Here is a 25413-nt window from a genome sequence, read left to right on the forward strand (position 1 = left end):
TCCTCAGCAGGGCCGGTACTATGAGGCCTTGGATGTTTACTGGACATCCTGTCCCTTGAATTAGCCTCAAAAAGAGGAACCTCAGCAAAGCCGGTAACAGAGGAGTTACGGTCAGTGACCTCTCCCTGTGCCCCCTCAACAGAACTGGTAACACCACGAGCGCAGGAAAGTAGAGGAAATCCACCTTGCAGACAAGACCTTAACAGGCCTCTCAGTTCTGTTGGTACACACCTTAGCCTCGATAAGATGAACCTCGGAACAAAGTCTGGTCTTTTTAGGTCCCCCGAGAGGGGCCTCGAACTGTGGTTCAGTACAGAAAGCCTCAACAGAGGCCTCAGGGCGCACCGCAGTGTCTGTGTGGGAAGCTCCAAACACGGAGACCTTGGAGTGAACTCCGGTACCCAATGCCTCAGCACGACTATGCTGGTTATTAGCACCTGATTGGTGAACCTTGGATCGTGATCCGGTTCTCGACAGACCCCTCGTGGGAACCCTCGCAGAACACCCTGGTATGCCTATGAGGCCTGCAAGGCACCTCAGGAGAAACCCTAGTAGCAGAGCTTTTGAAGCCCCTCCCAGGCCTGGAGGACCCCAGGAAGGAGTCCCACGGCCGGGGTGTCATGAAAAGTAAGGAACTTACCGTGCGTCTTTTCTTGCCGTCGATGAAGAGTTGAAAATGCGATGGAGGACCTCTCTGGAAGATCTCCTCCCACCGACAAAGACAACGCTGAGGTGCCCGGACCAAAAGGGAGTCGCAGTAGAAACACGAGTCCCAACGGTGATCTGGTCCCAGACACTCCAAACAGAGAGAATCGGGATCCGCCCTAGAGAAACGACGTTCGCAAGAGGAACAAGTGACAAATCCCAAACGATCCGGCATAGACGGAGGACTATGCGACCGCAGAACCGGAGCAGGAGAGAAGGACAACGGGAAAAGAAAAAGGTCTTCCTGGTGATGCGAGTGCGTCCAGCCCCGACTGCACAGAGAAAAGGACTGAAGACCGATGCGCGGGCGGAGCTAAGGAGGGCGGGGTTACCGCCGCGTGCGGCACCCCACGTAAAACGAGAAGAAGGACCTTTTTTTCAATTTGATGCTTTTTTACAAAAAAATGCTCCGGTCCCGTCCGACAGGACGGAATGTCCCAAAAGTATGTAGGAAAGGGGACGGGAAGTAGGAGTATTCCTTTTAGGGAATAAACCCTAAGTTAGGGGAAAGGTGTGATTTGGTAATGAAAGTGCTGAGCAGTCTACCAAACCTTGCACACTGCCTATGATTTGAATCCGTTCTAAAGGGTAAGATTGCTTGTGTTACCTGTTACAGCAGTTTTGCCATTTAAAGTAGATTTGTTTGTTCATATTCTCAGCAATACGTATGTCTTTTGTATTTTTCAGGAGTTGAGTGGTTTTATTGTGCTCTCGCTTCATAAGCAGTTCTTTTTAGCAGCATATTGCTTTATCTTTGTGAACATGGGCAGAGTGGTTTTATGTACGCAGTGTTTTGGTAGCGTTCACTCAATCCATTATTTGGTTAAATAGTTTGCACATTTATGAATGTTTACTAACCCACCTTTGTGTAAAAGGGGCCCCTCACTTCCTCAGTACTCCATGACATACATGGCCACCAGTGCAAGAGAGGGAGTGCCAGGGGTAGGAATTGCAGTAGTTGGCACTTACAGAACCAGAGCCCAGTATAAGAGCTGTGCCCCCACGACTACCAGGGCAAGAGCAGGAGTGCCAGGGGTAGGAATTGCAGTAGTTGGCACTTACAGAACCAGAGCCCAGTATAAGAGCTGTGCCCCCACGACTACCAGGGCAAGAGCAGGAGTGCCAGGGGCAGGAATTGCAGTAGTTGGCACTTACAGAACCAGAGCCCAGTATAAGAGCTGTGCCCCCACGACTACTAGGGCAAGAGCGGGAGTACCAGGGGTAGGAATTGCAGTAGTTGTCACTTACAGAACCAGAGCCCAGTATAAGAGCTGTGCCCCCACGACTACCAGGGCAAGAGCAGGAGTGCCAGGGGCAGGAATTGCAGTAGTTGGCACTTACAGAACCAGAGCCCAGTATAAGAGCTGTGCCCCCACGACTACCAGGGCAAGAGAGGGAGTTCCAGGGGTAGGAATTGCAGTAGTTGGCACTTACAGAACCAGAGCCCAGTATAAGAGCTGTGCCCCCACGACTACCAGGGCAAGAGAGGGAGTGCCAGGGGTAGGAATTGCAGTAGTTGGTACTTACAGAACCAGAGCCCAGTATAAGAGCTGTGCCCCCACGACTACCAGGGCAAGAGCAGGAGTGCCAGGGGCAGGAATTGCAGTAGTTGGCACTTACAGAACCAGAGCCCAGTATATGAGCTGTGCCCCCACGACTACCAGGGCAAGAGAGGGAGTGCCAGGGGTAGGAATTGCAGTAGTTGGCACTTACAGAACCAGAGCCCAGTATAAGAGCTGTGCCCCCACGACTACCAGGGCAAGAGAGGGAGTGCCAGGGGTAGGAATTGCAGTAGTTGGCACTTACAGAACCAGAGCCCAGTATAAGAGTTGTGCCCCCACGACTACCAGGGCAGGAGCAGGAGTGGCAGGGGCAGGAATTGCAGTAGTTGGTACTTACAGAACCAGAGCCCAGTATAAGTGCTGTGCCCCCACGACTACCAGGGCAAGAGCAGGAGTGCCTTGGGTAGGAATTGCAGTAGTTGGCACTTACAGAACCAGAGCGCAGTATCAGAGCTGTGCCCGTGGCACCGTAGAAAGGCTCCTGCTCAATCAGAGCTTGGGGAGCGGGCATGTTTTGGACTTTCTGTAACTTGCACTAGGCGTCTAGCCCAGTAGAATTACTCTGCTATTTAGAATGGCTGATAGTTGGGCAACTTGCCATCTACCCATGGGAACCACGTACAAATGTACCCACATTACAACTGCATCCCTTGCAGACCATGATCTAGCAAAGCGAACATGTTAATCAGTCAATACCTTCCACACAGATTCGACATTTAACCTTTGGCAATTAAAGCCACTTTCCTTTTGGAATGAGGCAGATTAATTTTGTCCAAAAATACCAAATCCTAAAAAATCCCTACTTGCAGAAGGACCAGCTTCTTTAGAAAAAGTATTCCAATTGCACTGTTGGGAATGTCATTGGAAATACTCCTCTTGGTGTTCTTTTGTGCCAGTGCATGCGTCCCGCGAGCTCACATGGCACCATGGTTGTGAGCAGTGTGTCCGGGTGAGGCCTGTGCCCCTTGCTTATTTTCAGAGGTACGAGTTCATCTAAATTCATGGTAAGAGTTTTTCTAATCAATTTCTATTGTGTAGGAAACATTCTGTGACGTGATCAATTAGTGAGTTATTAGGATATTTATTTAGTGCAGACCTAGCTTCGGGAAGCAACGGAATCATACGCTAGGGAGCATCCAAACAAGCGAGTGGGGTCTAACAACAGGGGAGGGAGGGCAATTGCCAGCAATGGATCTACAAGTAACCAGTGGAGGAAATAGTGGGGATCAAATCACCCAGTCTCAGGTAAAATGGGGAGTGGACAGTGCATAGACCTAGGTGTTGCGGAGGAGCCACTCCTTGCAGGAGGAGGGTCTTGATCTCCTTCCTGAAGTTTAGATTCAAGGGGGTGAATCGGATGTTGATGGGGAGGAGGTTCCAGAGTTTTGGGGCAAAGACAGAGAAAGCCTGTCTTCTGTTTTTTTACTTCCTGCAGCAGCAGAATTCCAGTCTGCACATGTCTTTACTTCTTGTGGATCGGAGGCCTCCGGAGATGCTGAGTTTCTCAGTGAGGTAGCTTGGGGACCTCAGCCTTGTGGATGATGCAGTAGGATTTGAAAATGATATGGGCTTGCAAAGGGAGCCAGTGCAGTGTGAGAGGGTTGGGGTGATGTGGTTGAAGTTGCAGAGCCATTTCAGTCATGCTGCAGCATACAGGACACCTCTCACGGTAACCAGGGTAGTCGCCAGATGGCCTTCCAAAAAGGCATTGCCACCATCCAGATGCGAGAGAACCAGGGCTTGGAAAGTAGAGTGTGTTATTTTACTTGCTCTGGTCAATCCCCAGCGATTCTTCTGTGATGTCAAATGTGAACACCAGATTCTGTTATTTTCGCTATATTTATTGCAGGGAATTCAGCCATACCTTCAGTCCAGCGGGAGGTGGCCCCTTGTTTGCGTTAATGGTCTTTTCTATTTTGATACTCATATCTTTGTGCCTGTGATGGCCAACCTAAAGGCTTGATAAGCTCCAAATGTCAAAGCATCTTCTTAAAATGTTACTCTATAAATTGATAGACTTTTGTATAATTGCACAAGGACCTGTATTGATTTTCCTGTTTTTATGCACAATTTCTGTAGTTCAATTTGAGACCAAACTATAAATTTAAAGCATGGTGTAAGAGTGTGGTGGGTGACATTGCCACAAACAGCTCCCTCCTTAACACTATCCTTCTGGGATATTATCCCGACATGTAGTTTCTGTTCTACACACAACAGCATAACAAGCTGGAGTCTCATTCTCATTTCTGGATGTGCTAGTGTAACTATTTGACATGTTAGTCTCAAATAAATGCCCAGTATTCACCTTACAATTGGGACATGGAACTTTCATAAAGAGCCGGTATCTTGATGGGATTAGAAGCCTATACTTAGAGGCCTTGTCTCAGGGAGGTGAACCCTTTCTACATTTCCATTGTCTCTGGTATTGCAAGTTTTTCGGTTAATTGATGTGGAAGACCTAAACTCTGGGAACCAGAAGCCAACGTTTACCTCTATGCAAGTTCGCCCATGAACTACCTTTTGGATGTTGATATTGCAATCACATCTTTGTTGTGTTGTGGGACTCTGCTTGGCTGGCAGATGAACACTCTACTCAACAGAAATAGTCACGTTTATACAATTTCCAAGAGGCCCATCTCATAATTTTGCTGCACCTGTGTGTGTTTCCTTTGGTGTCCAGTAAGATGGTCTTTTCGATTGAAGCGTTTTCCACATACAGTGCACTCATGCGGTCTTTCGCCTGTGTGCATTTGCTGGTGTCTGTGAAAGGCTCCCATCTGATTGAAGCTTTTTCCACACAGATCGCAATGATAAGGCCTCTCCCCTGTATGTATCCTTCGATGGATGATCAGATTGGACATTGCAGAAAAGCTTTTCCCACATTCGTTACATGTAAATTTTCCTTTTAAATTGTGTCCTCTCAGATGCACTGTGCGGCTGCTCTTCTGAAAATGTTGCTCGCGTTCAGGGAATATGTAGGTTTTTATACTTTGCGTTGTATTTAATTGACCTGGAATAACGTCCTGTCGCAATGTACTCTCACGGCTTCTAGATGCTCCTGATCTCTGGCCATATGGTGTTGGTGGATGTAAACTGGAATGTGTTGGTTGATGGTACCCACTTTCCCATGGGGAACTCTGCTCTCCACTTAGTTTCGGAGCACTTTCGTGGGATAGCTGGCAGCTTATAGGAGGTTTGCTTCCATAATGAACCTGGACATCGTTGGTGTTGCTCCGCTTTGCAGTAGACTTGCAGAGTCTCTTTTTATCATCGTAATTAGAGGCGCTATCCACGTTTCTTTTCCTGTTCTGGTTTCCATTACCTGTTGGATTATAATAAAAAGAACATTATGAGCTTTCTGAGTGTGGAGCTGTTCATGTTGACGCTTTTACATTGGGTAGATAGGGGGTGCATGCAGCTTCGCCCACATCACTTTAACATTATACAGTCAGATTGAGTCCAATGGATCTAGTAGTCCCCAGGGATCCATTGCTCAGGTGGCCAGGGCAGGGCCATCGCTTCTGGATCCCAACCCTGGGGGTGTACCAGCGAGGGAGGATCACCCGGGCATGGGGTCTTCGGGAACTGCGGGGAGGGCATCCGAAGGCGAGATATTGCATCCCCCAATCTATTCATGCACCCTCGTTGTTCATGGGATATTGTCACCAGAGTCCCATTCTACCCCTCGACCATCCCTCCCGAAAAGGGAAAATAAAATATCCTAAATGGCTAGGGAGAACAAACCCTTTTATAACCTTTGACCCTGATAGCGTCTTTCCTTGTTCATGACCCATTGTTCATGGTCCAAGTAAGAGGAGGAAAACAGTTAAGTACATGAGATCGGGTGAGCAAGGACCGTGATATTAATATCCATTCAGCTGTCACCATTCTAGACCACATGGAATACTATCAAGACCCACGCCTGTGTACTAAAACAGCAGAGAGATGGAATCCTCGGCCACAAGGGGAAGCTACCTCATTAAATAAAAACAAAGGGTTAGGCCAAAATGAGCGAGGTTAAAAGGTCCGAGCACCAAAAGTCCGACCCCCATTTGTTTGCATAGACACATGTGGGGGGGGGACTAAAAGTAATAGAAAATGTATAGGAGTAAGGTGGGGGGTTTTGGGGATCTCCCCCCACATATATATATATGCAAACAAAGGGGGGGAAAGAAAAGAAAATCAGAATTTTGGTGGTCCGACTTTTAAACTCGGTCATTTCACACGGATCAAAAACAAAGCCAGAAGATGTTTGTATCCCTGTTGTCGATCTAATAGTATCTAGTAAATAGACCTAACCATCAATCTAATCTCCATTCCCATTTCACTTTACAGCTCACTCCCTCAGCTTCCATGGGGTATTTCCAAACCCATTCCATCTCCCCCTCCCTCTCCCCATTTCCAACAAACCCTGGGACGAGGAAGAGGCAACAGAGGGTAGTGAGGATTACCTATAAAACCATCTTGAGAAACAGGGGTAAGGGCAACCTACCCTGGAAAGCACTTGAGTTGTCCCACTAATAAAGTCAGGCAGGGTCAGGCAGTTAATAGGGAACATTTACACCTGACTCCACTTGAATGTTTTTTCACTATAAAAGGTGTAGTTTCACACAGATGGAGGAACGAGCAGGAGAGGCAATTTGGACCAGAGAAGCCCCGAAGCTGGGAGCTGCAGAAATAAGGATACGGAGGAGAGTGGAGTACTCCTATGCTGGCCCGCTGTGTTAGGAAGGCAGGAGCATGGCTGGGGAGCCGTGTCTCCTGCGACCCGGAGCGAGGCAGATGGGGTACTACTGGCAGAGTCTGTGTATTTGCTTGTTCCGCTGGGCTGTGTGGCAATCCCAAGGGTATCTGAGGGGCAGGCGCTGAGACCCTGACCTCGACTCAAAGCATCCCGGAGAAACAGTTCGCCAGCACTACGCTACAGGGTAAGTTTTGTGTGACAGAGAGAAACACGGAAGCGTGCGGATGGTCAGAGCGTGAGACGGAGGAAAGCAAGATTGGTTAAACGGCACAAAGCGGAAATCAAGAAGCAGAAAGTAGAAAGAGAGAAAGCAAGTAAAGCAAAGGAAAGAAAGTAACAGAAAAGAAACACAGTGCAGAAATAAGAGGGCAGAAAGTAGAGTGATTTGAAAGAAAGGGCAAGCGGCCCACATGTAAAACTGCAAACAAACAAGAAGCAAAGTAAGAAAAGAGTGCAAGGGTTCACAAGAAATTCGAGAGAGGATAAGCGACCCACAAGGAAAGTAAGAAAAGGTGAGAGTGAGCATGGAGAAGGAAGGTGCCAAGACGCACGGCAAAGGAAAAGAAGTGCAAGAGGCACAGAGGGCAAAGAACAGTGCAAGTGTGTACCCCAAAGTGAAAGGAATAAAAGACAATGCAGGCTGGTACAATAAATACCCGAAAGTCAAAGGTATCAAGGAAAAGTGCAAGTCAGAAAGAAAGAGAAGAAAGAGTGGGGCAAAGGGTCAGAGTGGTTACACCAAGGAAAAGCAAAGAGCCTGGCGTTTTCAAGAGCCTCTGGTTCTACCCCATGAAAAGACTGCATGTACAAAAAACTGTAAATAAGGGAAAGGCACATCCTGAGCAGCAGAACATGTGTTTGGAACTACAGGGGCCTAAGCTTGGGAGAAGAGCGCCCCGAGAAGCCCAAAAGGAACTGTGATCTATTTTGTTTTATGTTGAAAGCTGGAAGAGGCCTGAACTTGGGGAATGGCAACCCAAGAAGCCTACTGAAGAAACCACCGTACATCCTGATATATATAGATATATACTTTGTGTTGAAAGCTGAAAGGCGCCTGCCCTTGTGGAAGGGAACCCAAAGAGGCCCGACCAAGTTGAAGACTTATTTATTTATTGTATTTATTTATTTATAGAGCGCCGGAGCCCGCAGGAAGGGCGCAGAAAAGAAAGAAAGGGGGCAAAACCAGTGTCGAAGGAAGAAGCCTAACATGAATCTATTTAAACAAACAAACCTGTCTTCAGTAGCTTCCTAAAAGTAGTCAGATTGCTATCAGTATGCAGACCCTTCAGGAGATTATTCCATATCAGAGCTGCCTGCGTCACGAAGGACCCGCCCATGCCTCTAACCCGTTTGCTATTAGGGACAATCAGCCGTATAGCATCGGTAGTCCTGGTGGTTCTCTCGGGTTTGGACACGTTAATAAAGTCTTTCAAATATCTAGGAGCATGCCCATACAGACAAGTGTGTACAATAGTGCTAACTTTGTAGCAAACTCTAGCCTTAACAGGGAGCCAATGTCGATGTCTCCTATGGATCAATATAGGCTTGTGCCTGGGTACCTCTTCAACGATACGTGCAGCATCATTTTGTACAATCTGAGGTTTCCCCAGACTACCCTTACTTGCACCAGCTAACAACGTGCTACAATAATAAATCCTAGGCATGATTAAAGCACAACCTAGCGCGGTACAGTTGGCTTCAGAAACATACGGTTTCACCAATCAGAGTAATCTCAGGTAATATTGAGATTTGCTGCTGACCTTTTGCATATAAGCATCTGAGCTCAGAGATACTGCAAGGACTACCCCTAAGGTGTTCACTTCAGCAACGGTGCCAATACAATGGCGGTCAATAAGAAATCCACAGGATTTGCTAAGAGTATTTGCTGTCTAATTTTAAACATGCTTGTGACGATTCAAAAATCAAAAGCTCTGTCTTTGCAGCATTCAAGCACATGCCATTTCTTGTCATCCAATTTTGGATGGATTCGTAGATCAGAGAGATACTCTCTGCATCACTTTCATAGTCGCCACTAAATCAATGACGAGCTGAGTGTCATCAGCGTAGTTATAAAAACGCACTCTCAGTTTAGTCAAGAGGTCGCATAATGGGCGACAGTATACATGGTATGCGTCCGCGGCACCCCATACCCCAATCGCTCTGGTTTAGAACAAGCTCCTCCCCAAACAACCTTAGACATTCTGTTTTGATTGGTTTGCTTTAAAGTATTGAAAGAATGGAGCCTGGGGAAGGGAGCCCCAAGGGACTTAAAGACACCCTAGGTATTTGGAGTTCATTGCAAGGACCCTGTGGCAGAGGTCTTGCAAGCCGCCCTGTCTGATTGAACTCATCTTGGTAAGCTTAAAACCACACCTGGCAAAGAAGGTCCCGGAAACTTATCCTAGGTTTCCTATTTTTCTGTTGAACCACTATTTTTTATTTTTGACAAGAAACCTCCTAACACATTTTTGTATAGAGTGAGGGCAAGTATAGGTTTAGATGCAGACAGACCTTTTATTTGGACTACCAGATATCGACGGCCCTTAGAAGCATCATTTCAGGGAAACATTCCTTTAGAATTAGTTAGGTGTTACACCAACCATAAAGGTTTTGAAATCTTACTCCGAGTCTCTCTTGTCATCATTCCTGACTCACAATAGGTTATAAGACTGTGGTCGCCGCCCTATTGTTTAGGTGAAACCTTTGAACTACTGACTTTTGGGAACCTTGTATTACCAGTAACTTCGGTCTCTTTTGATGTGTCCGTTTGAAATGTTACTGAGAAAACCTCAGGCCTGTGGCTGCCTGAATTGGAACATGTGGGCAGATTCATCTAATGAGTAAAATGCTAATAGCAGTGAAAGAAAGCTGTTTTGTGACCAACGCCATCAACGTTCCCGGAGGAGAAAGGGTGCCCCGGTGCAACAGGTTATCTGTGATGATAAAGGTTGGACGGATGTGTGCCATCTAAGCAGTGCAGTCATTCCTTTTGGTGATTTGCGAGACAAGAGGTGTGCTAGTCCCACATAAGTTTAGTTATCTCCCATGGTCCATTGCAGCACTTGGGAAAAAGAAAATTGCTTTTTTATGTATCCGAAAACACTGATGCAAGTCATTTCTGCACAAACCTTATGGGAAGAGAAAAAAGAAAAGCACTCCAAATACTAAATGGACACAGGAAGGGTGATGGTCCTCATCGGAGTGGATGTGGGGAGGAGGGAATTATGACCACTTTGCAACAATTACAATAAAGATTGCCATATTAACTGGGCCAAAATGCACTCACCTCTTGCTATGTTTCAGCAGATATTTTTTGGTCCACTTTTTATCATTCTGGCACCATTTTCTAGTGGGACTTCCTCATAAATAAACCTTGCAACAATTTAATTTTGTTTTTTGTTTCCCATAACAATCTTCCACATCACGCAGGGTTCCCGCGAAAAGTTGAATTAAAAACTCTGCCCAAACCCTCTTCCAGCATTAAATATGCACACATCCAGCCCTATGGTCTTGCCACACCCTCCATAAAGGCCCAGCTTCCCAACCACTCTCCTAATACCATGAACTGCTCTTTTCTCTCCAAAAGATCAAACATGAAGGAAGGAATTCCTCACTAGCCCCTGAACACTCCAAGCTCCCCTCATCCATAATGAAGGCAAACACCCCTGCACCCCCTCTTGTTATGTTAAGTGCCTTTCTTTTCAGGTTCTCGTGGGGATTCCCACATCAATGAGAAAATGGCAGATTTTCATTTCTGGAAAGCCGCACTTGCTGAAAGGCACTATGGGAGATATCAACAAGATGTTGGTGCTCGTAGCACGCTCAATTCCTTTAAAGAAAACGACTGGAGGTATTTGCACCCAACCACCAAGAGGCACATGTACACCACTTTCTGCACCCAACTTGTTTCAAATCTTAAGCAAATTCATGCATGCGCTTCAACGCTTTATGATTTTTAAACTGTTGGTTGAATTTGAACCAAACTTCCCAACTTTGGGGCGGCTGGGCCAGAAAACAGATTTGGAAAACTTTATATACATCAAATGAGTAAAAGGTTGTTAGCAATAGAGCTTTCAAGATTTGAAAGTACAAACATACATGAGAAGAGCTATATATCACATACACCCAGATATGGGGTTCCAAGAAAGCAGGGAATGCAACACTACAGCGCAGGCGCCTAGAATTGATTCCAGACAGTCATGAAAACGCGAGCTATTCAGCAGGGAAGAGAGTTTAAAATGCGCCCAAGTTTGAACATGAAGATTCATGAAATTCTTAACAATTCAATAGGACAGCAGATTTAAAACTCGATCTGATATTCAGACAGTCATGTGAATGCGAGCAATTCACCAGGGCAATAGAGTTTAACAAATGCCTAAGTGTGATTTTCAGAGATACAACAAAAGGCAGCAAATCACTAGGGCAACAGATTGTAAAAAACAGCAAGATTTGATTTTCAAACAGTCACGAATATGTGAACGGTTCAGCAGGGCAAACAGTGTTTAAAACGACTAGGTTGACATTAGGATAATAAGAAAATGTGAGTATTTAGAGAGCCAGAGAGAGGCAGCATAATGGGAACACCCCAGGCGGTAGCGGGGCAAATGCAGTAATTGTGTAGCAATGAGAGTCAAGGTTCCAAGCAGCAGAAGATTGTCATGAAGTGCGACAGTCAGTCAGCAATGGCGCAGAATGCCTGGGAGGAGCAGGACGGGGCTGGCAATGTGCATATGGATGGGGGCAGTGCAAGTCTGATAATGAGGTAGCAATATCAAATGGTGTGTTACGGAGATGAGCTGAGGAAAGACGTTCATGCATAGTGAGTTTGGGGGACAAAATATGTGCAGCCTGCAATTTGATTGGAGGCCCAGGGACTAGAGGCCAGGTATTTCCGCAGCACGGCGATGAGGGACCACGAGCTAGGAGGAGAGGCTCAGAGAAGTGTGACGGCACTTGGGGAGCCAGAAGCACTCAGGGGGGATGCGATTGCTGGGCAGTGGGCGCGGGTTGGGAGAAGATGCCAGGTGCTTACCCCACAGTTCTTTCACTTCGCTCATTAGCTTGCTCATGAAGGTACAGCTCTGATCACGTAATATCTCCTTTGGGAACCCTACTCGAGGACAAAAAGGAAGTAGGTGTTTCAGGATCGGCTGTGCTGTGTTGGCTCTCAATGGGAAGGCCTCAGGATAACGGGCGGCGTAGTCTACAATAACTACAATGCATGCATTCCCTAGTTTAGAAGTTTCTAAGTGTCCTACAATATCCTTCCCAATCCGGGAGAATGGAACCTCAATAATTGGCAATGGAATCAAGGGGACCGGTGGTGGTATAAGTGTGCTAGTTTTCTGAGGAACTGTGAATGCTGGAATAAAGGTTTTAATAGCAGCACGAATTCCGGGCCAATAGAATCTATTTGGTACATGGGCTTGGGTCTTAACTTGCCCTAGCTGGACTCCTATCAAATATGAACGGGTCATCTCTAGGACTATTCGTTTGTGACTCTTGGGGATCACTAATTGGGTTTTATTTAGACACTCTGTAGTGGTATCGCTCCTATAGAGAAACCCATGTTTCAGAAAGAAAAAAGGTAACCCATGTCCCGACCCTCTGGCTCTGTTACAATTGATAAAAATGCCTCAGCTAGCGAGGGCTCCTTTCTTTGAGGAAAGGCTAAATCAGGAAGTGGTTCGGGCTCTATCTCTACAGATTTTCTGGGTTTAATTTGGGGAGGACCATCAGATGTCTCATCAGCCTCCCAAAAGCCTTGCGTTCCCCCATCGCTGTCTCCCTCCTCAAACTGCAATTTAAGACTTGGAAACACAGCTCTTTCTAAGACCGCGTTGGCCACCTTATGCCCCTGGTGAATCTGACATGGGATCTTTCCATGCTTGTGTGATAAGACATTAACATGACTTCTGAAATCTGGTCTATCACTCCCTCTAATACATCGATTGCAAATCGCCATGGTAACCCGGACTTAGGTGCTCGCCTCAGATATGTATCGCGGTGGAATCAATATCAGGCGCCAGTGGGTATCAATCTTCTTTTGCCCGGAGGAATGGTTCCATCCCTACTACTACAAATATCAAACCCAAGAGCTGATAGAAGAGGCTGGCAAAGCGGGTGTGTATCTTTTCAGTTGTATGTTGTAGCGAGTGCAGCTTTCGGCTTTGTAGAAGTGCAATAAAGGGAAGCGAAGCAAGATGAGGGAGAAGAAGTGGAGAAGAAGCGCCATCACACGCACGTATCCTTTATACGAATGAAATATTTCATGTGCTTTCACGTCAGTAGGGAGATGCTATTGAGGCTACGTTAGTGCAATTATCTAAGTGCTAGTGAGAATGTGTGGATGTACGAGTGTTGATGTTTAAATGTTACAGATTGAAGCCTAACATTTAGAAGAATTGCAACTGTCAATGGATTTATATGGACTATAAAGAATACTGTTGTGATAAAGTGAGAGTTGGAAGTGCATGTAAGAAAGCAAGCCTGAGTGAGGGCCTATACTAATAACCTATTGCCAATCCTTACATCTAAATACAATGACAACATTATTAAGCATCACTGAAGGCAGTGGTTGGTCAGGGATGGAGGATGGAGGAGAGGACAGGTGGGAGCTCCCTCTTTAGCAAATAAGTGAAGTTTAAGCTGAGCTTTGTAGCGACCCACAGTGGGGCTGACTTTAATTGTTATAGACAGCAGGCTCCAGTGGAGCGGGCGAGTAGGGAGAAAGAGCGAAAGCGAGAGACGGCACAGAGGGTATGGGACAGTGAGGTTGGGTGCAGAAGAGGTTCGCCAGGGAGAAAGATGATGTGTAAAATGAAATACGATCCAACATATGCCGAGGAGTAAAGCCATTGATAGCTTTGTAAACTAGGCGAAGGAACTTGAAAAGAGAGTGGTTACGCACATAGAGCCAGCTAGCATGTTGTTGGTAGGAAGATGTGGGGGAGGATATGGGTAGGTTGTAGAGAGTGCGGGTGGTACATTTGACTATGTCTCGATGCATAAAGGTGCCGAGAGCAAGGCCAATAAGTGGGCTTGAGCAGTAGTCCAGTTTGCTGAGCAGAAGAGTGGAGAGTATTTGTAGAGTGGTTAATAAGAAAAGGATTCACTTTCAGAATGTTGGAGAGGATAATACGAGCAGCAGTGCTAGTGAAGAATTATTTCACCAAAGGCACACAACCTTGGGGTCCCTCTTTGATAGCGAGCAATGATTGCAGCCGTTGGTTGTTATCAAAGAGGGACCGGAATGCTGCGAGCCTTGGCTTGAGGGTGCAAGTGTCAGGCGAGAAGGAGATGGGAGAAGGCAGCGTAGGGATGGCATTGGAAGACAGGAGAACGATGAATTCCATTTGTGAAGAGTTTAGAATGAGGCAGTGAAGAGTCATGTATCACGTGTCAAACTGCAGAGACAATTTCTAATATGTTCCGAGATGGCTGGGTGAAATAGGGAAAGGAGAAAAATATGTGCTTGTCGTCAGCAAAAAGGTGATGTGTGCGTTTGTGTTTCCATGCACGCACAGTCCTCTTCTGCAGTGGATCAATGAGATTGAAAAGCTAAAGACTACTCCCAGAAAATAACTATGCAAATGTGCACTGCAATCTCACCTCACCTTAAGACAGGGAAAGAGGAGATTGTCATTGTTTATTTGTAAAGCACTTATACACAAGTGAAGTGCTTCAAAGCGCTTCAAGGTGGGAAGGGAACAAGGGAATACAGTAGTCATTCATAGGCCTTGAAGTTTCCGAATGATCTAACAAAATTAACTAGTATACTAGGCCTGGGGCATTTCTACTAGTCCAAGTGCATGACAGGAGGGAAGGAGGGAAGGGGGGGGAGGGGAAGGGAAGAGCAAACAATCAATAAGCTGCCGTGCTAGGCCTAGCGACTTGCCAGATAGTACAAGTGCATGACAAGGTGTGTGGAAAGAAGGAGGAGGGCAGAGGGGGAAAAAGGACATACAGTACAAGTGCATGACAGTAAGGATGGAAGGCAGGATGGAGAGAAGGGGGGAAGAGCATACAATCAATAAGCTGCCGTGCTAGGCCTAGCGACTTGCCAGATAGTACAAGTGCATGACAAGGTGTGTGGAGAGAAGGGAGAGCGGGGGTGGGGGGAGGGAGAAAAGGACATACAAAACAGTAAACTACTGCACTAGGCCTGCCGACATTCAGATTGATTGATGATAGGTCATCATCAATAATGCACCTATGCACAAGTGTTTCAAGCGCAGCCAAGCTAGGGAGGGGAGACAAAGGGAGGACAGGGCAAACAATCTTGCTAGGTAAAGTGCATTCAATGTCGTGCAAGTGCGCATACAGGAAGTGCGAGTGAGGGGGAGGTGGAACAAGTGCGCCCAGTCCATCAGGGGCTTGGGTTAAGTGCAGAGAGGTTGCCCCTCTCATGGAACATATTCCAAGTGCAGTAGTGCAAAGCAGAGTGCAGAGGCCCGGAGGCAAGTGCAGGACAGGCGGGGGAGCCTGGGATCTGTGAGGCACTGGAGGAGCACCAGGCGACCAGTCAGAGAAACTGAGCAGAGTTGGGGAGGATAAAGGAGGAGGGAAATAGGCGAGAATAGAGAGGAGGTTAGCAAGGGAGAGGGAGAAAGAAAAAGGAAGAGAAGAGGAAGGTCTTGAGGAGTTTCCTGAACTTGAGGAGGTCCGGCTCAAGGCGGAGAGAGGGCGGGAGGCTGTTCCAGAGGGAGGCACCTGCAGAGGAAAAAGTTCTACCCCCAAATCTCTGTTTAGAGAAATGGCTCACCCACTGAGAATTGGAGGAGGCAGAGCGGAGGGCTCTAGAAGGAAAGTATTTAGGCGAATAGCGTTGTAGGTAGTGCGGGCCCCGGCCCCAGAAGGGCCTTGTGGACTATGCAGAGGGACTTGAACTTGATCCCTGCAGCCACTGGGAGCCAGTGGAGGGATTTCAGCGCCAGACAGATGCCTGGTCCCTGGGCTTGAGGCCAAGGATAAGTCTTGTGAATCTGTTCTGGATAAGGTGAAGAGGTCGGAGACTAGAAGTAGGAAGATTGAGAAAGAGCCTGTTGCAGTAGTGCAGTGTAGAGAGAACCAGGGCTCTGGAGACAGTGAGCCTCTTGGGGAAAGTGAGAAAAGGTAGTGTACCTCTTAGGAGGTGCAGCTGGTTGTGGGACTTTTTAGAGAGGTCTGAGATGTGAGAAAAGAAGGAAAGAGTGGAGTTGAAAATGACCCCCATATTGTTTGCCTCACTGGTGGGTGAGGGCGCAGAACCAAGGGAGGTTGGCCAGAGTGCAAGTGGGAAAGCAGGAGCAGGGGTCCCAATGAGGATGATCTCTGTCTCACTGGCAGTAAGGCAGAGATCATTAGCAGCACACCAGGACTGAATTGCGGCCAGACAGACAGGGATGAGCGAGGAGGAGGAAGAGGCAGAGGGTAGCCTGAAAGAGAGCTGTGTGTCATTGCATAACACTGAAAGTTGGAGGTGAAAGCAGAGATCTTGTGAGCCAAAGGGGCCATGTAGACATTGAAAAACCAGGGGGATAGATTAGATCCCTGGGGAACACCACAAGTAGAGAGAGTGAAAGAGGAGCGAAAGGAGCCAAGTTCCACCTGGGAAGAACAGTCAGAGAGAAAAGAGGGGAGCCACGCCAGGGCCTGCTCTTTGATGTCTAGGGTATCACGCAGACGGGAGATCAGGATGTTGTGGTTTACCGTTTCAAAAGTAGAAAAGAGGTCATGAAGGATGAGGACAGTGGGAGAGTTGGAGTCAAGATTTGAGAGCAGGTCTTCAGAAAAGCAGTTTCCGTGCCTCTGGATGCTCTAAAGCCAGGCTGATGGTCATGGAGACAGCCAATAGATTTGGTGTGCAGGGTAAGCTGAGAGATAGCCAGCTTCTCCAAGAGTTTGCCCAGGAAAGGGGTGATAGAGATCAGGCAATAGTTTGCCAGAATGGAAGGGTCAGCAGAGAGTTTTTTGAGCAGAGGGTGCACAAGAGAATGCTTGAGAGAAGTGGGGAAACCTCCAGTGGTGAAGGAGAGGTTGCAGAGGTCTGCCAAGGCCGAAGCAAGAGAGTCGATGTTGTCCTTCATGGTTTTGGAGGGGCAGGGGTCCACCTTTTTGGAAGAGACTTTCATAGAACGGACTTGTCTGGAAACCTCCTCAGGTGTGACAGGGGAGAGGGAGGAGAGAAGAGGGAGAGGGGACGCTGCCGCTGAGAGAGGCCCAGGAGATGATGGTGCATGAGTGGGTGCTGAGGAGAGAGAGGACAGGATGTCCTGTGATTTGACTGTGAAGTGTGCAGCCAGGGCACAACAAAGGGCCCAGGTGGGGGCAAAAACAGGATGCAGTTGCAGTAAAGTTGGCCAGTTCCTTGCAGACGTTGAAAGGTTTGGCCATGTTGTTGGATGCCGCGGAGATGCAGGCTTGAATATGGACTATTTTCCTGGACCGGATACAGAGTCTATATTGCCTTTGCAGAAAGTGGCAGGCCATCTTATAAGAGGGTGCATGCTAGGAAGAATTCTAAAAAATGTGTTAATTTCCTCCACCTTAGAGACCCCCAGCACCTTTGATGGATTTTGAGGACTTGATTTTTCTACCTGGAGAGAGTATGACCCTTTTTCCCCACTCTCTCATGTATTTTAAATGTGATTTTATACACTGTGTTTCTTTTTGTTATGAAGATTGACAAGCTCCATAGGCATCATCTTTTACAACTGTGTCACAAAGCACCTTCAGTGCAGTGCCACAGAGAAGTCTTCCAGATTTCCCAAGGTTTAAATACCTTCTCTGGGATCAACTACTGTTTCCCAGAACAGTGCAGTGAAATTGACTTTACTTAGCATTGTAACTTTCTAGATCCAGCACACACTATCTTCCCATAGAGTGCTGGAGGGGTTACTTAGTATCCCCTTTGTCTAGCTTCTTGTGTAACATATTATGTTACCCTTTCCTCAATTGACTGGCTGGTGGCAGTTGTTTCGTTTTGAACTACCTTGGTTTACATTTACCGTGACCGTTCACGGCTCCGGTAAAGTAACCACGGGAGCCATCTTTTTCAAAATGGCGTACAGCCATCTTTGCTGAAATGGTGTCCGGTCTTCTTTTTCGCCAGGTCTTTGTGGGGAGGTCCTTCTAGAGAGTTTCTCTGCACGCCAAACCAAGTTTGGTCTCTTTGTTCATTTCACCTTTGGCGGGATTCTGAGAGAAACTCGCCTCTGGCGCCTGAGTGTCTGGTGTAGGCAGGAAGTGAGGGAGGTGCCTGAAACTCCCTGTGCTTAGTCTCCTAGGAGACCCAAATGCACTCTGTGGTGATGGGCTGGCTGACTGTCCAGCAAGGACAGCCACCCTGCTGGGCGAGTGACAGCTAGGCTGGAATGAATGGGAGAGAACTGCGAAAAGGCGAGTCTTTTGGCTTGGAAGGCATAGTCGACCATTGAACGAAGGATCTGAAGAAGAACTTGAAGAGGACGCCTGCTACAACTCCTGGACTGTTGGTTTGCCCGGTTAAGCCCTACTGCAGTGACTACTTGCCAAGTTTGCATCGACAGAGAAGCCCCTGCTAGGACGACCTCTCCCTTTGAGTTGGTGGGACCAATCAACTCCAAAGTAAGCCACCTGGACACCCATCTCGGAGCTGGTTGAATTTCCTCAGAGTTGCTACAGGAAACCGTATAGCCAGGGAGAGGGACACCAGATTGTGTACATTACTTTTAAGCTAGCCTAAAGCTTTTGGAAGATCATTCGGACTCCCACAAGCAGGACTAATCAAGCCTGAGCCCCCTCAGCAGAGTGTGGGACCCCAGAAGTAAGGACAGTCCACCTTGACAGCCAAGAACCGCGATTATTGCTATTTGCTGTACCGCAAGCAACTGAAATGCAAAACAGCCACTGAAAGTGAAGTTTGCCAAATTGCCGGTTGTCAGTTTTGACAGTCCCAGTGTAGTGCAGGAGTCCCCCGACATCCTCCCTCTTCTCCCCACGACTGAAGCCTAGGAACAGTGAGATCTGCAGGAACTGCACAGGAAGAGAGATCATCAGCTGCATCTTTTCTTGTTTACCAAGGTACTGTGAAATAAGTCTAAGAGAACTTACCTCTTACTGTAGAAGTGCTTGTAACTTCCACAACTCACCAGCCTAATCAGCTTGTGGCCCTACATTTGATTCTTCTTTTCATCAAAGACTCCTAAGAACTTGTGCAAAGACTTTTCCATTTACTTACCTGAAGTGCTGCATCCTATACAAAGACTTTTGCCCATTGACTTTGGTTTAGCCTTTTGGATTGAATGACTCTAAGTGCTATCTGAAAGTATTTGCCCTGCTTATGAATATTTCTAATTTCTTTGTTCTAATAACCTTTGCCTTTTACCAATTTTTTAAGAGTGTTCTGAATGCCAACAGTAAGGTATTAATATTCCAGCACCCTTGTTACTGAAGTCGCCTGTGGGTGTATGTTGTGTCTGTGGGCCATCCCAAAAGGGTCTTGTCTGATTCAGAAACTCAGAGTGTACAGTATTGAAGTGTATTTGTGTTACTATTATTTTGCTCCCTTCTAAAGAAGGGTTTATAACTGACAAACCTTGTGTGCAAGTGTTTATTTGAATACTTGTCACTGTGAACCTCTTAACTCCCCTACTACTCACATTTACCCTCTTGAGATAAGCCTGGCTGCTCAACACGCTACCAAAACTGTGTAGTACAAGCTTATACCAAAGGTTGGGTTCCCTATACCTGTAGTCATAGTTGTTTGTAGTGTTCCCAGAGGGTACTGCATTCAAACCTAGTCTAACAGTGCACCTGAAGATCCACATTTCCGTTCCGCTGCCCAGCACTTGCGTTTAAGGTCAGCCAAATCAGAGTCGTACCAAGAGTTGCCCTTCTTGGCAGGCTTCAGTCAAACCGTCGTGCCAGGGGCGAGGATGTCGAGGGTGTTGAAGATGGAGAGGTGAAAGTTAGAGAGGGCTGTGTCAGGGTGGGAGTCAGCCGCAAGAGTAGGAGGAGGAGAGTAGGTAGAGGTAAAGGACGCCTCTGACACTCTTTTCATGGGTCGGGTGACCTTGAAGATGGGAGGCAGTTCAGGGTGTGCCAGTGTTAAAGGTGCAGAAAGCTTCAAGTGAGATGAGAGAAGAGAGTGATCAGTCCAGGAGAGTGTGGTAGTGAGAGGGATATAGAGAGGGATGTCTGTGGAGATGAGAGCATCCAAGGTGTGGCCAGCAGTGTGCGTTGGACCAGAGGGTAGAATGGAGAGAGAGAGAGTCGCATAGGTTGCAGAGTCAGGAGAATCAAGATGGATTTTAAGATCCCCCAGCAGGAGGAGGAAAGGAGAGAAGATGCCAGGTCAGCCCATTCCAAGAGGAAGTGGGTGGATGGGCCCGGCGGCCGATAGACAGTGGCACAGGCATTCAAAGGAAGAATAGGGCTGAGTGGGGATGTTGGAAACAGGGATCCACTCAGGAAACATCAGGGCTACTCCCCCTCCTGGCCTGTTGGGCCTGGGCTCAGAGATGATCTTGTAGCCATCAGGGAGAAGTGTGTCAAAACCTGTGACAGAGCTGTCCTTAAACCATCTCTTAGTGAGAGCAAGAACATCAAGGTCCAGGAATTCAAGGACATGGCAGATGTCAGAGGAGTGCTCGACTGCAGAGCATGATTTAAGCGTGGCAACGTGGAGCTGGTTGCCATTTTTGAAAGACTTCCGAGGGGTTGTGCAGGGGACAGAAGCGGCACAAGTGCTTGCGAGATACAGGCAGGAGGAGGTAGAGGGGCCAAAGATAACAAAGATGTTAGTGAGATGAATAGGGCAAAGGAGCCGGGACAGTGGAAGATGGCAAGGGAGCCAGTGAAGGAGGGGCCGCAGGGGGCAAGGGTGCCCCAGATGCGTCAGCAGCGGATGACAATGGCACAAGCATGGGAGACATTGGTAAGATTGTCTGTGCAGAGAGTGTGGGAGAGGGGTGGCCCTACTAAGGGAGCCAGGGAGGTCGTAGGGGCAGATGGCAAGAGAGCCAGTGAGGAAAGAGGGAAAGTTGATAAGACAAGGGAGGAGCCTATCAAAGAGAAAGAGGTTGGGTTGAGGTTGAGGCCCCTGTACCAAGATGGTACAGTTTCAATAGGCATTTATGATGACCCTGGAGGTCAAGAAGAATGCAGGAAGGACCTCCCAGTGGGTGCCACCATTGATGTGTGAGGAAGAGTAGGGAGAGAGCAGAGCGACCATATGTAGAGTCCATAGTTCGGGAGAAGGAACAACAAAGAGGATGTTGGTGAGTCTCTCTCTGGCGGAAGCACTGACCTAGGTGTCATCGATAGGCAGGCCTGGGTTGGAGCCCGGTGTGTACTTCTTGAGTTTTTTCCTGCTAGACTTAGTGAGGGGTGAAGGATAGGAGATAGAGAAACAGGAAGATAGGAGAGATAGAAAGCGCCATTGTGAGGGGGCACAGAGTGTGGTGCACTTAACCAGGCTGAGCAGATGAGGCACAGGGGAGGGAGATGACAGGAGGGGACAAGCACACAAGGAAGCGCCCAATAGGACTGGGAAAAAACAGTGAGAGCTAAGGGAGGGGGGGGGGGTGCAAGGGAGAAAAACAGAACAATACAGAGGGCAAGCGAGAAAGTTGGAACAAAATTCGATTTTTGACTAGCAGACACAAAACAGTGCTGGATGAGAGCACACCAAAATTTGAATTCTTTTGACTAGCAGACACAAAACACCAAAATTTGATTTTAAGACAAGGGTATTGCTGCACAACAGTACGGTAGTTTAGGCAGTGGGAAAGGGAGCTACGGGAGGGAAGACAAGGTAAAACGTTTTGAGCATGTAGTAAAGAGGAGAATGCCAGCTGGGATAGAACAGTGACAATGTCAGGAGTGGCACAGGCACAGAGTCAAAGGAGTGATGGGCCAGGCAACGGAGCAAACAGTCAACACTCACGTAATGTCTGGAGGGGGAATGTCATAGTCCGAGGGTGCATGGAAGATGTACCCAGCATAAAGACATATTTCATCACCTGTAAAATGATACGATGCAGGGCCCAGAGCCCAGCCAGGCCTGGACAGGCACAGCCAGGAGCCTTAAGGGTGGGCCTTGGGTAGGGGCCGGCTTCTGCACCAAAGGGTGTTTTAGCCGAGAGGCTGTGCTAATGCGGCAGCCATGATGCAAAACAAACAAAATGCTGTTCCATCTACCGGCCAATCTGGACAAGAAAATGAAAGAATATATTTTTGTAATGGAGCCAGCGAATCCGATAATCCGATAACATCAGGCAGCCCTCCAGTTGTGACCCACAAAATCTGCGCTGTTCGGCCCGCTCTCATTTCCATTGTTGCTGTTCAATGCGCAACATTAAGCCCACAGGGCTTACATTGACTGCCTTCGGGTCCGGGCTGCTCCTGCAGCAAGGGATGTGGGTCTGAGGGTCAGAACTCTCGCCCGATGATCCTAGCTGTGTATGGAGGCTGAAAAGGAAGGAGGCGGGTGCAGGAAGGAGCCTAGGGGTGGGCCTTTAGTTGAGATGAACAAATCATTAAAAGCCTCCACCAGAGATACTTATTTCTGCCTGATGCCATGGCCTAGTCAATATTTAGGGTAATGAAAAGTGAAGATAAGGCTGCAACCTGCACACCCTCCTTCCAGAGGTAGCCATCCTTGTACCAAACATTGACTCTGTGCTCAAAGGGGCTCTAAAGTTACATCTATCACTGTGAAGAGTCACTCTAATAGCTACCAACATCTCTGAAGTACTGGTGCAGTAACTGCCCCAGCTGAATGTTACCTGTGAATGCTATCTGAACTAATTCCCTTCCAAACTTTCCAAACAGGGCGGCACTCACTGTCCCTCCTGCGAGGGAAGGCAGTGTATCAAAGCCCAAAGCACAGCCTCTACAGCCTCTCTTATAAGGCTAATTTCCCAAACCTAGTGAGTCCCCCAGCAGTTTTGCTGGATTTGTGGGGTTTGTTTTTTTTCTCCTGCTAAGAGTGAGACTCTTTTCCTCCCACTCTTAGGCATGATTTGAGGTATGACTCTGACTTTTTGTGTGCTTATGGGCTATGGGGTCTTTTACTCCATAGGGCATCATGCGTTTTTTGTATATGTGTTACACAGCACCCTGAGTGAATTAACACAGGGGTGTCATAGTGACCCCCAAACATAGGGCCTCATTACACGTTAGGCGGTAAGGGTTTACCGGTACCGGTAAGGGCACCGGTACCGGTAAACCCTTACCGCCTTACTACTAGTTCCCTTTGCGGGACCCGACCTTAACGGCTGGTAAAACCAGCCGTTAAAGTAGGGTGCTGCAAAGGGACCTCGGTGCTAATTAGGGTACCGCAATTTGCGGTACCGTAATTAGCTCCTTCCCCATTCCCATTATGGCCTATGGGGGCAAAAATTGGAATGGGGAAGTGCCTTGGTGAATGGGGAATTACCGCCCCCGCTCACCTTGCAGTATGGCGGTAATTCCGCCATCCACCAAGGCAGACACGGTAAAATACCGGCGGCAACCATGGCGCTAATAGCGCCATGGTTCCCGCCTACCGTGTAATGAGGCCCATAGACTTCCACAGGATGTGTGGGTGGGGGAATTGGCACCCTGGACTGCGTTGCCTTAGCAACTCAAGTTGCACAGCTAGGCTGTTGAATGGGGTTTTTTCTGCCTTTAGTTGAGATGAACAAATCATTAAAAGCCCCCACCAGAGATACTTATTTCTGCCTGGTGCCATGGCCTAGTCAATATTTAGGGTAATGAAAAGTGAAGATAAGGCTGCAACCTGCACACCCTCCTTCCAGAAGTAGCCATCCTTGTACCAAACATTGGCTCTGTGCTCAAAGGGGCTCTAAAGTTACATCTATCACTGTGAAGAGTCACTCTAATAGCTACCGACATCTCTGAAGTACTGGTGCAGTAACTGCCCCAGCTGAATGTTACCTGTGAAGGCAATCTGAACTTATTCCCTTCCAAACTTTCCCAACAGGGCGGCACTCACTGTCCCTCCTGGCAGTGTAGGCAGTGTATCAAAGCCCAAAGCACAGCCTCTACAGATGTTTAATAAGGTATATTATAACTGACAGCCATTGCTTGATTCTACCACAGAGACACATACTGACCTACTGCAGTATCTGCCTAACTGCAAAGTGCTATGAGAGAAACTAGAGGGTGTCTGACCCGTTAGTCCCCGGGGATCTCTCTCTCAGGTGGCCAGGGCACAGCCATCGCCTTCAGATCCAGACCCTGGGGGTCGACCAGTGCGGGAGGATCACCTGGGTGAGGGGTCTTCAGGGAGTGGGTGTGAGGCGGCCGATGGTGAGACGATGGTTCATCTAACCCATCATATTTTTAAGGATACTCCTAGATCCCAACTGCCCTCCACCCCCCTTTTTACACAAACACTGGGCCGAGGAAGAGGGTGACAGAGTAACAAGACTAACTCTCATACAGCATACATACATCGTACTGGGCATGTCCCGTTAATCGGGTCAGGCGAAGTCAGGCACTTGCCTTCAAGTGCATACACCTGATACCAGTTAGCTCTCCTCACACGGATAACAGGCAACATCTAAAGACACACTAGAGTACGAGCAGAACATCCGGGACAAAGGCAATCCTACTGGAGTAGAGTGACGGACTAAGGGACTAGAGCTGCAGGTAGAAAACCCCAAAGGTTGCCTACTGAAGGTTGTTGCCACTGGAAGGCTGCAAAAGACACGTGCAGAAGACCAGATCTCACAAGTGAAGACTGCATTGTGTTTCAAGGACGTCAGCGGGTGAACGGCAGGGTTGAGGTGGCGAGGCCAAGCCTGTGGTACTAACCTTGACTCGTGAAATAGAAATCGCAAAACCCAGGAAAAGACGCACACAGCCGGTGAGTTGGCAAACAACCTGAGAGACTGGTGTGTGTTAAAGGTTGAAATAGAAACATTATATCGCAAGTGAAAGCTGCACATGTGTGGATGAGACGCAAGGAAAGGCAGACCCGTGAGTGAACTTTGATGTAAAGGACAGCTGTGAAATGAGTGATACTAAGTAACGGAGTAGCCCGGTGGCCCGGTGGAAGGAAGTAGCACACTTGAAGGTCTCCAGGAAAGGTACTTTGTTTAAAGAAAGAAAGCGAATGAACAGCAAAAGTGAAGTAAAGAAGATTAATTCCTAGAGAAGGGGCGAGTGAAAGTAAAACAGTGAACTTTGATTCAAAGCGGTCCTGCTGGGGTCTGTAAGGAAAGCCACACACCTTCTTAAGACTTCGACATCCGAAAGTGGTCCGAGCCCGACTGACGGCGACCCGAAGTATAATAAGCTTGGGCAAAGAAGCCCCCTTGCAACTATGTGTTGAACTTTATTGTGAGAGGTCTGAGCCCAACAGAGGGGAACCTACGAGAATTGTGTGGTGAAAGGTCTGAGCCCGGCAGAGGGGAACCTATCAGAACTGTG

The 25413-nt window shown here is 47.8% G+C and overlaps 1 protein-coding gene across 3 annotated transcripts in view; it reads right to left on the bottom strand.

Moving 5' to 3' along the window:
* Nucleotides 1–3328: 3328 nt before the first annotated feature.
* Nucleotides 3329–25413, bottom strand: part of LOC138564330 (zinc finger protein 1 homolog) — a 376835-nt gene continuing 354750 nt past the window's right edge. For all 3 annotated transcript variants that reach the window (XM_069642903.1, XM_069642901.1, XM_069642900.1), the window contains one exon: nucleotides 3329–5589. In XM_069642903.1, coding sequence (XP_069499004.1) covers nucleotides 4880–5589 — 710 coding nt within the window. In that variant the 3' untranslated portion in view covers nucleotides 3329–4879. The remainder of the gene's footprint in view (nucleotides 5590–25413) is intronic.

Source organism: Ambystoma mexicanum, chromosome 1p (assembly GCF_040938575.1).
Source record: "Ambystoma mexicanum isolate Mex_15411 chromosome 1p, UKY_AmexF1_1, whole genome shotgun sequence".
Taxonomy (NCBI): Eukaryota; Metazoa; Chordata; class Amphibia; order Caudata; family Ambystomatidae; genus Ambystoma; species Ambystoma mexicanum.